This window comes from Aythya marila (assembly GCF_965140915.1).
Source record: "Aythya marila genome assembly, chromosome: 1".
Classification (NCBI taxonomy): Eukaryota; Metazoa; Chordata; class Aves; order Anseriformes; family Anatidae; genus Aythya; species Aythya marila.
Genome location: NC_139042.1, coordinates 126,440,966 through 126,459,243, shown reverse-complemented (window position 1 = coordinate 126,459,243; position 18,278 = coordinate 126,440,966). Strand labels below are relative to the sequence as shown.

The 18,278-nt window shown below is 44.1% G+C and overlaps 1 protein-coding gene across 1 annotated transcript; it reads right to left on the bottom strand.

The window, feature by feature from the left end:
- Nucleotides 1–4,893: 4,893 nt before the first annotated feature.
- LOC309880221 (homeobox protein NANOG-like) lies at nucleotides 4,894–9,772 on the bottom strand (the record flags this gene model as incomplete). Its single annotated transcript, XM_082764845.1, has 4 exons — nucleotides 4,894–5,256; nucleotides 5,715–5,804; nucleotides 6,840–7,114; nucleotides 9,592–9,772. 4 exons carry the CDS (start codon nucleotides 9,770–9,772, stop codon nucleotides 4,894–4,896), a joined length of 909 nt encoding a protein of 302 aa, XP_082620971.1.
- Between the last annotated feature and the right edge of the window lie 8,506 nt (nucleotides 9,773–18,278).

Below are 18,278 nucleotides of genomic sequence, written 5' to 3'. Positions count from 1 at the left end.
TTTATTATTTTGCATCTGCTTAATGTTTTTATGAACTTGTTTGAGTTGAAAATAAATGACTTTATTTTAATGCCTAAACAGTGTTGCCAGCTTGCATCTTTCACCAGAACAGCGTTCTAAGGGAATGGTGGTTCTGTTCCTCTGGAAGTACTGGGGAAAGGAGGGAAAAATCCCATTGTGTTTGTCCTAGAAGTAGGAACCAGCAGCTGCTTAAAGGGAGTAAGTCACAGGAGTCATCAGCCTTGACTTCCATAAGCAGGTGTGTTGCCTAGTGCAAGGGGGACTCCAGGAGTAGGCAACTGGGTTGCTAGCAATGATTAAGAGTAACTTTAGGTATGAGGGATACTCAGTTCAGTTGGGAGTGAGAAAATGCATTTTGAGATTTTTATATCTGCCTGCTTCTGCTGCTCCAGGTATGGTCTAGAAGTACTGCCTTATTCAGGCTACAGCCCTCTGGGGATTCCTGTCCTAACCTTATGTATACCAAACTTGTAGATTATTATTATTTTTTTTTAATAGAAGTAACTGAATCCTGCCTTCAGCACTGAAACAGAACTTGATTCCTTCCCCTCTTTGCCTTGAGACTATTTCTTGCTGCTTAGCAACTGGGAGCTGGTACATGTGGGGCTCTTGCACTAGAGCAGCGTCAGCAACCAGCAGTTTAGAGGCTCACTGACCCTCTTCCTGCTCAGTGAGTTTCAGCTGGCTGTTGAGCATTACCTTTCCTACATGCTTATTAGCTCAAACGTGCAAAACCATCTGTGGCTGAGGTATGCAAGCCTTCATGGGTAGTAGTGCTAAGGGGGGAAAAAAAAGCACTTGTTTGTCTTCAAACCCTTAGGTTACTGCTGTATTAGTACAGGCAAGCTCCTGTTAATGGCCATAGTTTAAACTAGCAAAAGTGATCTGTTTGGGTTCAATTCCAGGCTCCTTAACTTACAATATACCACAGATGCTTCTCATCTGCCTGAAGGGTAGTTCAGTATGTATTCCCACTGAGCACAGGAGGGTAAAATGGCAGCTGACTGCTCAGATTGCCACAGGTCCTTTGCTGCATAGAACCTGCTTGCTTGTATAGATGCCAAAGCATGTGTAATTTCCTTTTGCAATGCTGTAAGACTCTGCTTCCAGGGCATAAAGTAGGATATGTGCAGGAAGGTGAGGGATTGGGCACTTGAGGCTGTAGGGGAAGAAAGGCTGACTTGTATGCGTATGAGCTGCTGACCTTCAACAGCAGAAAAAGGCAAGTCTGGCCAGCAAGGAGAAATGGCAGGCTTATACTGCTCCCTGTACATGTATTACAAAATGGATCCTTACAAGTCTGACTTGTGTCTTGTATTCTAACATGTTTAGATGAACTCTGGATGCTGCTCTAGCAGCAGTGCTAATTTCAATGACAGCATTGCTTGAAAGAACAGAAAATCATGCATCTGTAAAAGTCCTAGCTACCAAACCAGTTGCATTTCACCTTTATTTTTTTAATTATTACTTTTTAAGATACAAACCCGAGGTCTAAGAAATATACAAGATACATAAGTCTTTGTAGAAAGATAGCAGAGGATGCTTGCTACAAATTACCTGTGTTGTTTTAGTATGTTTTTCTTCCATGTTTCTGCCCCAAGGGTAAGGAGGTGAGGGTGCTAGTAGGCAAATAATTGCTGGTAGATGTCCTGCAGAAATAGGTAAGATTGTTCTCAACACACCTATTGCTTAAATAGCTTTGGGGCTGTTTGCTCTGCATGCTGTGGTTTAGTTACTGCGTTTACCTTGGAATTGTTCTGCAGAAATGGAGTGTTCCTGCATGGGTACATTATTCCCTTGGTTGCTCAGCCCCCAGGCCGCGTGCAGGTTTGGCAAGTGCACGTAGTTGCAGAGCTAGAGGGAAGATGCAAAGTGGCTGTTGGAATTCTGGAATGTGGGCTGGGAAAGACCCAGGATCAGGTAGCTGTGGAATGACACTGGACTTGGTCTTTTCATGCTGCTGGAGGTCTGTTACCTTGACATGCTTGAGTTACCCCAACTTGTGAAACAGCTGCACAGGTAATTGCAGCACTACTACCAAAAGTAGTGGAGATATAACTAATCCCTTGAGACTGGTATTTCCTAGCAGGTTAATAGTAGCTCTTCAAAGGAAGTAAGTGCATATCAAAAAAAAAAAAAAAAAAAAAAAAAAAAAAGCCTTATCTTTGTGGGATGCATTACATCTTTGCTAGCACTGCTGCATCTTCTTGTGGCTGTGCTGTGAAAACGTGATTTCTGCAAACATGATTTGCTGGCTAGCAAATCTTACTAGGATCCAGCTGTAAGCTCACATGGAGTATTGAGAACAATCTCACCTGTTTCTGCAGGACACCTACCAACAAATATCTGGCTGTTGGCATCCTCACTTCCATGTCAAGCTTGATACGTATTACATCATGTGGGGTAAGCTGCACTTTCAGAATCTCTGCAGGGTCAATGCTCTAGTTTGTTGAATTCCATCCAAACTGAACAAATTAAATCTAGTGCAAGCTATGTAGGCTAGGTTTTATCTCCTAATTTACTGGGTCCCAGCCTTAGCTGTCCTATAGGCAAAATAACAAGTAGGTAGTGTGGTGCAAGCAACCTCATTCCTTGCTCTCTCTGTCAATGTGGCCTGCAGCTATGTTTTACAAGCTACATATTTCTTCTGAGTGGCCCATGAGCAAGGGCTCACAGCCCTAGTTATCTCTGCAGTGCAGATAAAAGGTGTGACCTTTAATAGGTTCTTCCCTGCAGGCATTAGTAAGTGTTATATTTAGTCATCCAACTACCCTGCATGACTCAAACACTGAGCTACCATAACTTTGGAAATTTTCAGTAAAGAATTGGCACACATCTCTTGCTTGGCCTATCATAAGTAGCCAAAAGCATCTTAACCAATACCAAGCAGGTTAAGAGGCACAAAGGACCCAAAATCATGGCACTGAGCTTAAAAGCTTTTCCTTTCTTGTAAGAGCCATGTTACCTTCATGCCTCCAAAGTTTTGAAGAGCACCCTTGTGTCATACCTGTGAATTTCTTTCATAAGAACAAGACTAGAATTAATTTATCATGTTTAATGGAAGTTCTGCTGCTTGTGCACAGGGTATGTCTCTAGCTGCTGGGCTGTATCTGAATCACTAAATCTTTTAAATATCACAACACTGGTACTGCTGCCTGGGGCGAGCACTAAGATGCAGGCAAGTGAACCATTGCCAGATAATGAGGACTCAACTTTTTCACCTACAACTGTGTTTATTAGGATGACATGGAAAGGTTCCAGATAATATTCAGGGTAACTGCAAAGGAGCTGATAACTGATGTTATTGTACCGTGCCTTGAGATGTTAACCAGCATCTTAATGTTGGCTTTCAGTTAAGCAGACCCAATTGATCCCCACCCTTCTGATGGTGTAGTGGTTGAAAGAACATGTCTTTCTTGAGCAAAAGCACTTGGTGGGAGCAGGACAGATGTGGGGTGTGGGACTGTGCTTCGAAATGAAATGGTCTGAGTCAAAATCGATCTTCCAGAAGGCCCTATTTTTCCAATCCATCCAGTTTACAGTACACAGCCCTATAAAAAGTGTAGCCCTGCATACAGTGTAGCTGTACAACTCAAAGGGTCAGAGAGTGGCTACATGATGGAATGGAGGTAGGAACAAACAACTGTGAGGCATAGAAAAGCAAAACAGCAGATGGCCACACATATTATTCCAGTCTCAGACAACAAGTACTTTCATTTTATACTCATTTTCTTAACCATGACAGCTATTTCACATTAAGATAAAGTCATTTTTATCAGTCTGAGAGAAAACCTTTGACTCAGGGAAGTGGGACCCTGCTATTAAATATACTTTGATACACACATCTGTTTTTAGGTACTTAGATATCCATGCAGTATTAAAGTTAGAAATTATAGTACCACTGTGTCTTAGTCTTATTATGAAATATTGCTGGGTAGGAGAGATTTTTAAAGTAGGTGGGAGTTACCTTTCTGGCCCTCTGATTCTAGATATCTGGTCTTGCCAAGAACCATGAAGCTGATCCACTGATAAAAAAGGAAAAATATCTGTTTATAGTTTCAGATTCAAATCAGTAATAACAACAGAATATGGTTGCTATGGCTATTTATTCTCCATCTGGGTTTCATTGCCTGGTTATAAAGAGAAAAAAAATGCAGAAAAACACATAATCCACCTGAAAAAAGTATTTTATTTTCCAAATTAAATGCACTTTTATTTTTTCTCAAGAGGAAACAAGGAAAGATAGAAGAATGAGCTTATTTATCATTTTGATGCTTATAAGATCATCTCAATACCCTCTCTGCAAGCAGCTTGTCAAATCTCCCTTCATTATACATTTCTTCACTCCTATGACTTGTGGCTAACCTACAGAACTGGTGGTCTAACCATCAGATGGATGCCCATTGTGTAACAACAGCTTATCCACTGTCACTGATAAGTATGCAACTAGCACCTCTACAGACAGCCCACATCTTTGTGTGCTCTGTACAGTGATGTGTGTACATGAGGTCCTCAAAGGAATCTTTGCCTACTCTGAGATTAGGTTCTGAGGTCCATAATTTGGAAGACCTAGGAGACAGTCTAGTCAGCCAGACCTTGGGCATATGAGGTAAGGGAATTTGGCTATATTTGCCAATAAAGAACTGTGTGTGCGTGTGCATGTGTATGTGTAAAGGCATATGAATGAAGGGCTATATGTATGCTTATGTGCTAGCACCTGTGTGTCTGGGCATGCCTGCAGGCAAACGTTTGGATGCCAAAATTGGTTCTAGTTACATGATGCCCCTGAGTTGGAAATTACATGAATAATGAAGGAAGAGATGAGAATAAGATTTGCTTGCAAGGTGCCCAAGTTCCCCACCCACACAATGCTTAGGAATGATAGAGATGGTAGCCAGCAGTGGTTGGGAATGATGCCCCCATGGACGCTGCGTGGTGAAAGTTACAGCCATCACCTGTCTTTGTGCCCGGATATTCCACACTGCCAGGACAGCTGTGATAAAAGTCTACTTTGTGCTGGGCAATGAAGCCCACCGTCTGCTGGACGCTGCAGGTGCCCCCACCTTTGCCAAAGACTCCTCCATCCTCGCTGGTCACAATCGCGTAAGCGTTCTGCCCTGCTCCGTAGTGCTGGCGGGGAGAAGACACTGTTTGGATGTTGCTGGCTGCATTGATCGGGTAGCCCTGGTGGAATTTGGGGTGCACATCCAGGTAAGTACTTGGTTGGAAGCTGTTCTGAAAAGGAAAGACAGTGAATCAAAACACAACATCTTGCACTGGTGTCCACAGACATGACACAGAATCACAGAATCATAGAATGGTTTGGAAGGAATCTTAAAAATCATCTAGTTCCAACACCCTTACCATGGGCACGGACACCTTCCACTAGAGGGACTTCTGTCCCTTCACATTTCACATTGTTTCTTGATCAGCAGCAGTGGGATGGCAGGGCAAGAAGATTCATACCCATCTCCATAGCTCTGGTATGTATATGCAGTCAAATGCAATATTTAATATGCAATATTTAAGGAATACAATCATTCTCCAGAAGCATTTAAGTAGCACAGTCAGCCCATTGCCAGGCTACCAACAGGACATTGGAGAGCCGTGCCAAGTCTGTGCCTCTGTGCAAACCAGAAGGCATGGTGTGTTGTACCTGTACCTATACAGTTACATTGCCCATGTGTTCTTACTTGTGTGAGGCACTGAGCCCGAGCAGTCCACAGGATATGCTTCTGGCACCTTTTCAGCTTCATCCTCCTGTTCTGGAACCAAGTCTTCACCTAGATGGGGAAGGAAGACCAGAGAAAATATCAGCAAAGAAGAGGGAGTAGTGACTGTTATCAGATTTACAAGCAGCAAAGAATCAGGGGAGAGTGGTCAGATGGCATAGATATATGGGGAGCAGCAGACAAAGCCCTTTTAAGTGTTCCCTGGGGTTATTGCCAAGGGAGATGTCTGTCTAGCAGCCTCAGCAGGTGGCTAGTGCATCTGCATGTGGGCAGGGGGTGGAGGGGGCGGCATTATAGCCCTGTGTCAGTCACAGTTGTGACATACAAACTCATTGTAGTCATGGACAGTAATGACTGCTGCAAATTAAACCCACCCCCGTCTCCATAAGCCCCCTGCACTACAGGAAAATTTATGAAACACTGTTTCTGCAGGAAACCAGTGGATACATGTGAGCAAAGTGAAACACTTGCTTCTTGTATCCCGTAGTTTCGGAATTCAAAGCTCCTAGCAAGGGTGAATTCCAGACCATTTTCCCCCAGGGCTGTGTCTGGGCTCTGAGAGCGGCCTTTGCAAGGATGTTGATTGAAGGAAATAGCAGACTGTCCCGCCAGCCCTGTTCCTGACAGAACCAGTTCAGTATGTGGGTGCCTGCATGTGCATATACAATGCATATATGAATATTTTAGTCCCAGGGCATCCAGGGACATCCAGGCCATCGTGCCTAGTTCTGATATCCAAATGCCAGGCAGAGTTTGGAGTTGTAACTTCATGTAATTATATGGTTATTTTTCCTTTGTACCAAACAGCATATTGATAAATGCATTTGTAATTCTACTGCAAGTGTTGGCAGCTGTCCGCCTTAAGTGACCCCTCACTGGGGAGGTCCAGGTCAGGTGCCACTGACTCTCCTGTCCCCCAGAAGTGCTTCAGATATCTGGGGACAAATAGGCAGGGCAATGACTGATATGTAGCACCTTTGCCTCTGCCCTCTGCTGGCGACTTGCTTTTCCATCCTGCCACTGCTTTATGTGACTATTCAGCCACTGTGTAACAGATATACCATGGGTCAAAGCCTCCACGTTCACCTGCTGGTAGGTGAGCCCCAGGGCCACTGCCAGCTCCCGGATCTGATGGGGGCTGAGATACTTCTGGGCCTGGAACCGCTGGTGCAGGGTTTGCAGCTGCTCCTCGGAGAAGGCTGTGCGGCTCTTGCCCTTCTTGACTGTCCCCATGACATCTTCTCTGCCTTTCTGAGGCTTAGCAGTAGGTTGTGGGGATGAGGATGCTGAATGTGGACTGGTGGCTGAGTCTGGCATGAACTGGCTGAAATTCCCAGAACTGGAGGAAGCCGGGGAAATTTCTAGAAATAAAAAGAGAGTGGCAGAAGGTATATAAGACATAATGTACAGCTGAATGGATATGAGCGCACTCCCTATGTGTTATATCATGACATCAGTACTCCTTGTCTACCTGGAAGAAGCCTGCTTCAGGCAAAGGTCTGTGTCACACTTCTACCTTCATGGATCTGTGAGAACAGAGACGCCTACTGACAGTGAGCAGTTTTCCAGCTCAGACTTCCAGGATGTCCACAGTTCCCTTTCATCAGGTGAAAAAGTCAGGGCACAGAAGAGAGAATGCTGCACATTGGATCACAGTGTAATTATTCTCCTTCAAAAGGCCCCAGTAATTTTTCAGGTTCAGGTGGTTTAAAGAAGTCTAGTCATGAGATTTGGGTTGGTAACTGGCCTCCCCAAAACTGTCTGCCCAGGAATCTCAAGGCACTTGATAGGCAAAGAAATCTCCATTCCCAAGGTGTATGTTGGGGCAGAACAGTCAATACTTACAGTGAGGGGGGGTTTACAGGTGGAGAGTATCAGAGCCAGACCTTGGATATTATATCACTCCAGTGGCTCCCACTGACAGGCTGTCTCAGTGCTGGAAACAAATGTGCAGATGAAGATATTTGGGAAGCCTTATGTCAAGAACAAAGGAGAGAGATTTGACACAGAGATGGGGTAGGAGAAAGGAAAAATGGGCGTGTGAGACAGGGGAGAAGACTCAGAAACCCTGTACTAGAGACACTGGGGACAAAATTCAGAAGTGCGGAGGAAGCTGTCTCAGCCCCTTCTCATTTGTCCTGTTAAAAGTCCTAAGGGGGTCTCTGCTGAAGGACAAAGCTAAGATAAAGATCTAAAGGAAAAACTTCCTAAACAAGCTGGGCCACTTTTCTAGACAAAAGCTTCCAAGATGCAAAGTCATTCAGGCTGCCTGAATAGGAAAATGTTAACAAGAGAGATTACCCCCAGAATCTTTCTGTCAGGTGCCTGGTTGCTGAGGCCTGTGACAGGCTGAGATCTTCTCAAGACAATCCTGACTGTCTGTGAGGCCAGTCTTCCTCCTTCCCATACCTGCAAGGATAAATCTGTCCTTTTCTCCTTCCTCCAGCAACTCCTCTACAAACCCTTCTGCATACCCCATGCCCTCTCTTCCTACTGACATTTCTGGAGAGAGGAGCTGCAGTGAATGTGCAGTGCAATTTTCAGTACACAGCCTCTCTCCAGTAGCTCCTGATCTCCTTCCTAGCCATCTTGAGAGCTGTAACTTTGAATCCCATTGAGACATCCTCCTCATCCTCCTCAACACACATCTCAACCCAATCACTGATACCTTCCCGAGGAATGGGCTCCTTGGCCTAAGCTGAGGTGTTACTAAGCAACACTAAAAATTTTCTGGGCTTCAGAAGGGAGGACCATGTCTGTGGTATCTTTTTCCTTGTTGCTCTCTTGGCAGAGACACAAGCTGTCCTCCCAGGGCCCGCCATTCCACAAACAGGCATGGAACAGACACAAACACAAAAACTTAAGACAGGCACAACTTCCACAAGCCCTTGACTTTTATGTAGACCTTCGCTCCCCAAGCTGGCCTCTCTCTGAAGAAAGAAAGAACACTCACTGAAGGAGAGTGTTTGAACCCAAGTAGCCACTAGCACCTCTGCCCAAGGCTGTAGCTCTCCATGGCATCTGACAGCTCGAAACAAGCACTCTGAAAACTCACTCTTCTCTCTTCTCTCTCACCCCTTGCAAGAGTGTTACCCTGCTGACCGCACAGTGAGGTTGGGTGAAGATCTGATTTTATCAGACTTTTATCAGCCATTCTGTTGCCACTCACCAGGGTGGGGAAGGAATAGAAAGCATAGAAAATGTCACTGAGGTGGAGCAAGGCTGGAACTTTTTTCAGAGAGGGAGAGGCAAAGAGACAAGAGCACAGAAAGGTGAGGGGAATAGAGAGAGGAAAATGACAAACTGGAAGAAATGTAAAGGAACAACATTTGGTGTGAAGGGAGCAGATTTCCTGGCACAGTGATTCAGATCATGACTTGCCAAAGAACAAGCTTTGAGCACATGAAGGGCACAAGGAGTTTGTAAGAGGCCAGGGGACTCCCTGAGCACAGCTACCTTTGGGATGTGTTGCTCCAAAGCACATGACAGCATTTGTCTAAAAAGAGGCCCAGATATTCCTTTCCTGATAACCACAAATTTCATGAAAACATGCCTTTGCACCGTCTTAGCCCAAAGCACAGAACTGCCTGTACCTGAAGTCCCTGGTGAGGTTTAGGAAACCAGTTCACAGGCACCACTGAAACGCACTGTGTAGAGGTGAAGTGACAGCTAAAGGCCATCCTTCTCACCTGCCACATGGATTTTTGCCCAGCTCACGTATAAGAAATCCAAGGCAAGGAGAAAGAAAAAAAAAAAAAAAAGATCTGCTCAAAGTGGTTACGCAAGTGGCTGAAGTGTGGCCACAGGTACCCCAGGTACCCTGACAGAAGCATCTTACCTGTTGTCTGCCTGTGCTGTCCTGCCTCTGGAGATGGACTGGCACTGGCTGCTGCTGCTGGCCCGGCTGAAACGGGAACATGTCCTGTGTCTCCTGCTGAGCTCCAGCAGAACTCCAGGTACCCCATGCCGGACCCGCCGGGGTAAGCCTGGTAGGGGGGCAGAGCCAGCTGAGAACACATGGGGGGGCAGGTGGAGGGGTGGTTCCCCTGCCTCCCAAGAGATGCCACCTCCGCTTAGGGGGCAGGTGTCACCGGCAAGCTGCGGTAGCCCCGAAGTATAGACAGGCAGATGCCTTTATAGCTCACTGTCCCCTGCCTGGGACTGCAATATCTATCATCGTCGGCTTCTCGAGGCTCTTTGTCATGCTAAAGAGGGCTGATTGGTGGGGTGGGGACAGAACAAGGCAGAGGGAGGGGGAGGAGGGGGCACACATGGTATCAGGGCTAAAATATGTCCCCTATGAATTCTTCCCATTCTGCAGGTCCCTCAGTCACACCTGAGCAGGTCTGTGATCCAGAGCCCCAGAAAACCCTGTCCTGTTTGGTTCTTTGGGCTCGGCTTAAACCGTCCTATCACAAAATAATGCCATGTGGGCGGATGTCCTGTGGAAGAGAGCTGCTCACTACACTGGAAGAACAAACTCATCTCCACTGCAAGGAAGTGGATGGAAGGTGGATCTGGTGCTGGTCTGCAGTGCAAACCCAAGCCCAGGTTACAGTTTATGTGGGGGGGGTCTGAGACCTTTGCTTTGGGGCTCGTGCCACACTGGCATCCCCACAAGACACCCACACCCACACTGCCTCTTGACCTAGCAGCACTTCCCAGACTCTCAGTGTAGGAGGCTCAGGGGTACAATCAGAAGATATTTTTTCACAATTATATGCAGGTAAGGAAAGGTTTAATACAGGTGAGGTCCACAGCTAACAGATTTGCTCCTCCATGGCCCTTCAAAGGCACATCCTTTTGGTTGCATAGTATTGTCTGTGGCCTTTGTCAGGCTACCCCAGACTGGCTGGAGTAAAGATGAAGTGGGTTCTCTAAGGCAGTGTTAGCGGTTTGCTGACACATGGCTGATCCAAGGAAGACAGGCACCTGCAAAACTGTTCATTAAATAACTAGAGGTAATTGAGTGAGCCACGGAACACAGCAATGGGATACTGGGCTGCTCTGCTCTATGGGCTTGCTCCAGTCCTTCACCCTCCATATGTTTTGGTCTACCTAAGCTTAGGAAGATTTGACTAGTTTCATCTCAAGCTACACTGGAATTCTTTAGCTAATGTCTGTATTTCTCAATGCACAGACAGAAATTCTGGAGTTAATTCAAATATTTCTTGCTGGAATCAGCCCTGCCTTGGCATAGGGACATGTGCATGCCTGGCTTCAGCTCAGAGCTGAGGGTGCAGTTCCACAGCAGTGTAAAATGATTTAAACCTGGAAAACCCCTATTTGCCCTAACACTTTGTTGCTCCACAGATGTTTTTTGCTGCCTTCTTCCCGAGCCTGTGCTAGCAACCAGTACCTGCCCAACAGGCCGGAGAGGGGAACCTGCTTGCTGTGACAGTGTTCAAGTATCAGCAGGGACAAGAGACAGACAAACAGGGATGAGCAAAACATACGTAAATGCAAGTTAGATTAGTTTAAAGGAATATAAAGCATCACTTCTACCAGCATTTCTGCCACTGCTCTATGTCTCTTGACAGATTACTGTCCCAGTTCCCGTGTCTGTACAGCAGGGGTAAATAAAGAGCATTCTTCCCAGAATGGGAAGCTAAAAATTTCTACAGTTCTGGCCTATGAGTGAGCTTAAAAATCAAAGCAGCTGCTTGTGAAACATCACAGACAGATCATTCAACACACTTGCCACATCACGATATTTCTGCTGCCTTGAGACCATCTCTTTTCCCATGAAGTGCAGACTGGAGGGAACTGAGTAGAGGCCTGACTAGGTTCTCTTTCCTGTTGACATTCAGGATTGTATTTTCTGTTTTTCTGTGCTTACAAACCACAGGATCTAACTTCCCTCCACACAAGAAATGCAGTTACAAGTATGAAATATGTTTGGAAAAAATGAAGTCCAAAAGGACTTTTGAACACTTCTGCCCCTACAAAATCCCAAGAACATACTGAATATGTCAGTTACACTGCAGCAGCCTCTACATCATGGTTTTGGTTCATGCCTCACATCTGAATAACTCCATATTTCAGAGCAGTAGTGTCGTAAGATCTCAAGTCACCACGCCTCATATCTATCTACCTAAGCAAAGGGAGGGTCACCGATGAGCTTGGGACCCCACTGGGCAGCTCCAGTGCCAGACCCTCAAGGAGAATGAAGCACTCCTATTCATGTCTGGCCTATTACAGTATCTTGGTGTTCAAGTTTGGTGCAGCTAGAAAATGAGAACAAGTTAGCAAACCTGGAGGATATCAACATATCTACTAAGATTTAATTTGACATTTTGACAGAAAGTTTGGCAAATAACTGTGGCTTCACAGTATCTGCTGGCTGAGTACTTCTCACTTGCTCTTGATTTCAGCTACTTTTCAAGGTGTCTGGGATCCTTCTCACAAAGTGCCCAGAGGCCATAATAAATTATCACAGTCAGCTGCACTACAAAGTCCTGCTGCATAGAAGCCATGGGAGGAAGACACACTGCTCCTAGGAGCAGAGACACCCACAAGACTGGACCAGTGAGTGCAGCACACAGTGAGTCACTTCCCTGGGGACTGGGAGTGGGACTGGGACTGAGACACAGAGGAGATGAACAAACCTCCAGGCTTCATTCCCATGGTTTCAGCACAGCACCACCATTCACAGAGCAGCTTATCTCCTCCATGCAGCACGTGGATCAGCTCACTGAAACCAACAGAGAGTGCAGCTAACAAGGCGGATGTGGTCTGGCCTCAAACTGAGCCAGGCTCTGGTCTGTTTGGTGCTATTCCAGACTAGCCCAGCTACTTACTAATTTCCCATAATGACCTCCATGAGGTCTGCCCTTCCCAGGCTTGTGCTTTTGGCTCAGAGGACTTTCTAGTATCCAAAAAATAAAATTAAAACTTTTCCTGTTTTTCTGTTCCATGAAACTGAAAGCACACTCCTATAAGAAGAAACTAAATTCTTCACAAGTGTGTTAGTAACATGATTTTTCATCAACAGCTAACTTATTTGCTTTCTCTGAGATGGAATTCAAGTCTGAAACAGTCATAGCAAATGGAACAGGAGCCTGTAAATCACAAGCTTTCCTTAATATAGACAGTGAGGAAGAAAGACTAGTAGTTAGACTGGGAGGAAAAAGAGAAGTCCTTACTCTCTGCCCCCATGCTCTCCAAGGTCTGGCTGTAGCTCACACTGGCCCTAGACAGCCACAAACTAGTGAATGCATGTGCTACTGACAGTGTAACTCCAGTGACATGGAAGGCAGGACAGGCTGCAAAAACCACCTTGAACACTGGGCTGGGATGCTGATCATAATTCAGGACATGCACAAGTAGAGCAGAAGATGGAGAGCATGCTCATGGAAATGTTTTCTTTAACTGGCACTGAGCACGTGTGTGGAACCTGGAAGTTAACACTGACAGCAACCTGACCAGACTCAGGTGTTCAGTAGCAGCTTGAGTTCTCATGCCTCACCTCTCGGCGCAGCTCTGCACAACAGCCCCTTCAGTGAAGAAACAGCTGGTGGCACCAAATCGGCTTTGAAAAAGTATGCTTTTCAATCTTGGAACACATTAAATGTGGTTTTGGTTAAGTATTCAAAGAAAGATAGCACTGTTGCTTTAAGAAAAGGCTTTGACCGTCTTGTTTTATAGTATTTTTTCTTTCTTTGATGCTTTAAACAAATGCCCTTCTTTGTTTTAAGATTTGCAGGGATTTTGTGATTAATGTTGATGCTAATGGCTTAATCTAAATAAAATTTTTGAAAGCAAAAAGTTGAAACACTAATACAGTTTGAATGATCAAAAGCAAAGAAGTGAAAACATTCCCACATCACAGCATTCCCATCCTGTCCCCTTGCTAACCACTTAGTTCAGCATGTTAGTTACTTAATTGTAACTTCCTCTTGAATTTACTTCTCTTAAATCACCATATATTTTTTAATTGACTTTTCATTTTTGGTGATTGAATGTTTCCTAACTTTTAATTTGCTTTGTATGTGACTGTGCTGGAATATAGTCATACTCATTTTTAGGCAGTTTTCACAAGGGCCTTGTCCTCCTTTAAAATTCTATTAATGAGCCTACATCAGAAGATGAGTGTTTCTTTCCCCCTACCACATAGTGTTTTACTGTATTAAGGATAAGCAGTGGGAAGAAAAATGGATTTTAAAAAAAAAAAAAAAAAAGTAAATCATAAGCACATACTCAGAATCATTTATGTTAGAAAAGACCTTCAAGATCAAGTCCAACATGCTGCTGTTTTTGTTTGCTTGTTTGCATGTCATGCTGGGGCAAGAAATTCTGAAAGAGCTAAATATATTCCCAGAGAGGGTATGTGGTGAAGTTTCAATTAGGTAATCAAAAAGGACAAGAAGCCTTTCCCTCTTCTCTAGGTTATTCTGAACCTAGAGCTAAACTGGGTCAGAGCTGGCACCTCATTTTACATAGAAGCCATCCAGAGCCACAGAAAAGTAAGTTAAAAACTCTCAGTACTGAGAGATCTAAAGGGACCTCTTGTACCACCAACCTATCAAAGACTGGGTGAGCAGCTAGGACATCAGTACATTTTAAATTACATTCTTTACATTTCCTATCTGCTTTCTATCTGTCCTCTTGTAAATGTAATTTAAAAACCAACTTCCCATGTTCAGTGTGTTTTGTTCATGAAGAAAGAAAACACTTCGTAGAGGTCCTACCTCTTAAATTATAACAAATGTATCTGTTATGTATAATATATATACTATAAAGAAAAATAAATAAAATAAAATAAAATAAAATAAAATAAAATAAAATAAAATAAAATAAAATAAAATAAAATAAAATAAAATAAAATAAAAACTTATTTTGCTGAACAAAGTTTTTCAGTAAAATTGGTGAAAGTTAAAAGTTAAAACCATACCAAAAAGCGTGCTGCACAAATACATCCTTCTTTTTAAATCCACTTCCCCCAAAACCACTCCCCTGCTTTTCCCTCTTTTTTAATCTACCCAATTAATTAAAATTAAGGTACACAAAATGAATGGGCTTAGTTTCCAAGAAAGTCGTTTAGGGTAAGCTGTTGGTCATCATAATGTTATGGATTTTTCTGATCCATATATCTTCCCTGAAATCCTTCACACAGTGAGGCCCTCCAACCAAAGCAAAATCTGACTCTGAAGCCAAGAAAAAAGTGAAATTGTAAGAAAAGAACTCTGCAAATGTTGCCAGCACTCCCACAGCTTCCTGGATCTCACCTTTAGGCTTTTACTTCTTTGAACTGCTAAAAAAATTGTGATGAAAGTAGGCTGAAGAGAAGGCCCTGGATAGTGTCACCATGTCTGCTAGTTAGCCTCATTCCAACATCTCTTGAAAAGTAGGGGGTGATTTCCCTGCTCTCACTCATACCTAACAAGGCTTTTTCTGTCCACATTCTGTGGACATCAGACATGATGTTTAAAACACATCCATGGCTACTGGCCAAAGAAATTTTTCTGACTATATGGCTATGAGCTTATGGGCAGTGTGAGGTAACAGCAAATTCTCAGCCAGCCTAATGCTGCTCTGTGTTTTCTAGTTCCAAGAGTTTTCTAGTTCATACCATATATCCTCTAGCAGCAGAAAGTGGTGCAAGTGCCCAGCATCAGAAATGAAAGGTGCACTTTCCTTCTTTGTTGCTCTTCCTCTCCCAGTTCAGAGTGTGTTTAGATTTTCAAGTTTGCACATCAAGTAAAAACAAGTTTATGTCCTAGGTCCACCATGACTAAATCCCCTAGAAAAAAAATGAATCTTGACTATCATTAATGCTATCTCTCATATATTTTCTTCCTAAAAATTAAGAATTAAGGGAATGAGGAATTGTCAAAAATTTTTTTCCTCAGTACTTTAGCTGTTTTCCCTTCTCTTTATCAAATGTTATGGAGATTTTTAATGGTGATTATTGCCATGGCACCAAGCTGCCTGAGATCTTGAAATCTCAAATCATTCTTAGCTGTTTAATGTAGTAAAAAACGCACACATTACAAAACCCTCTCCTACCGTTGGAATTCGCACTTGGTCCTAGGCAGATGTGGGCTCTGTGTGATTACACCCCTACACCTGTTCCTAGGCAATTCAGCCAAAGAACTCCCACCTAAGCCCAGTTTGCAAGATTGTGCGTCCACACAGACATTCTTCCAGCTCAGATGCAAACGCCTTGGAACCCCTCCCATTCATCCAATAATCTGATTGATATTAGGCTTTTAATTTAGGCTGTATCCTAGGCTTTAGACCTAGACTAGGCTATGTTAGGCTAGTTTCATGCTAGGCTTTCAGTGCTCTTTTCATGGTAGTCATCCATCATGCTTCGTGATTAGTGGATCAGCGAGTACTCATAAATTCCTAAATATCTTGTGAGCAAAAAGTATGCAAGTAGTGATGAGTCAATAGGGGACTCTGTGCACAGAACAAGGCAGGAGGAAGAGGAAACTATGTTGGGACAGCTCTGCAAGGGATTAAATTACAGGGGAGAGCAGGTGATGGATTGTGGCAGGTGGAAGAAAGTTAGAGCTTTCTCAATTACATTAAATGCAGATGAAGACTCTCTTAAGGTACTAATAAGCGCTGGAACATCTAACCTCACAGACTCTTCTGACATATCTAGGAGTGCGAGAAGAATGCAGCCTGCTCCTTTTCCAGTTACCAGCTCTGGTATCTGGGATTCAACCAGCCCAAATGTGCCAGGAATTAACTCTCCCCAGACAAACAGAGATAACATAGCAAAGCTCTGATCAAGGGACTGATATCAAAGAAACAAATCACTCAGCCCCAGGGTTGAATCATCAAGGCAGTTTATTCCAACCTTTTCTTCTCCTTTCAAGCATCAGGTTCAATTACAGCAACAACAGCACAAAAGGCTGCGTCATTCTAGGTGCTGCAGAGACAGGGAAAACACAACCAGGAGGAATGGAATTCACAGGTGATACAAGGCTGGGAGGGTGTCGCAAATACCACAGAGAACAAAGAAATAATGTAAAAGCAACCTATCTTGCTTGAGCAGGGAGGAAGAAGCAAAAAATGAGAGCTAGTCATGCACCTGGGGAGAAAGAATCCCAAAGGTAAGTAAATATCAAAGGGAGATATGTAGGAAGCACAGCATGAAAGAAAAAAAAAAAAAAAAAAAAAAAAAAAAGAGAGAGAGAGAGAAGCAGAAGAGATGCATGTTTACTAGCTGAGGTATACCCAATTCAAGCAACAGCTTGACTTTTGCAGGCATGCAAGCACTTGACAAAGATCCATATCATCTCATTTTCATGGATGGGGAAACTGAGGCAACATACAGGCTCAGTAAAGGGCCCGTTGTTGTGCAGCACTGGCCACACCTTGGCTAGGCAGAAACATCAGGTTGTCAATGCAGAAAACTTTAGTTTTAGAACTAAAGGATGGTGTTATACACTGTTACGGTGAGATCATGCAAAGAAGGCTACATTCTGTTTTGTGTGTGCCCTGCAAAACGAGAGGGAGGGGGAGGTCCCAGGGAAGAGCAGCAGGCACAAGAGTGTTAAAAAAAGACAAACAGCTTTTCTCTGCCAAACATACTTGCTTGGCAAATTCAGAATAGAACTGCAGCACCTCATCCTCTCTGCCTCTCAGCAATCTGTGTATCTAATCTCTGTTTACACTTAGGGAGAGATTATTTTTTCCTGAAGGTGTTCCCACTGCCAGCTCCACTCAGGTTGCCTTTCCCATAAAAAAGCTGCGGACAGGTGGCTGAACTGGCAGACAGAGACGGGGCAGTGATGAAAGTAAATAAGATTGCATGTCATTTTAGTTGTCAGTTCTTCACAATCTCACTTATGTACCCTCCCAGTCTGGAACAGAAATGGGCCAGGGCTGGCCTTCTCTCTCATCACCATTACCAACAGTTACGTTGGATGATCCTCCAACAAGCTCTACCAGTCACATCATTGCTGGATCTTAATAGGCAATGTTATTAATTGGTCCAATTCCTTCCTGCGAGCTGTGTTAGTTCTGCTGGGCAAACAGGAGCAGACCTGATAGACTCTGTAGAAAAATCCACCGATCTCTGAAGCCTGTAGTTGTGGCTCAGGCGTATATTGGGGTGGGTTGGGGGGTGGCACAGAAGTGCTGCTGAGCAGTGTTATGTTTTGGGTTGTGAATTAGAGTGTTTTGTTGTTGCTGTTTTGTTTTGTCTTTGTTGTTTTGTTTTGTTTTGTTTTGAGGGCTGCAGGGCACTGTGTGTATGCATTGACTGTTTTGAGGGAGGTTGGCTTGGGGTTCATATTTCAGAGCAGCCCTGTGCTTTGGCGTGGGCAGTCAAGATTTGTTTCTTTGAGCCCTCAGGTGGTCTAAGAAAACGTTCCTGATAATTGCAGTGCAGATTAGTCTAAACTTTGCAATGAAAATTTGTGGGTGAGTGGTTGACAGCCATCTATATGGAATAGTCGCTGCTGGCGAGACATCCAGGAGACATACATGCTCCTAGTGTGTTGCCAAAAAAAAAAAAAAAAAATCAGGCATGTTTCCATGCTACAGAGAGGGTAGCACAGTCAGCAC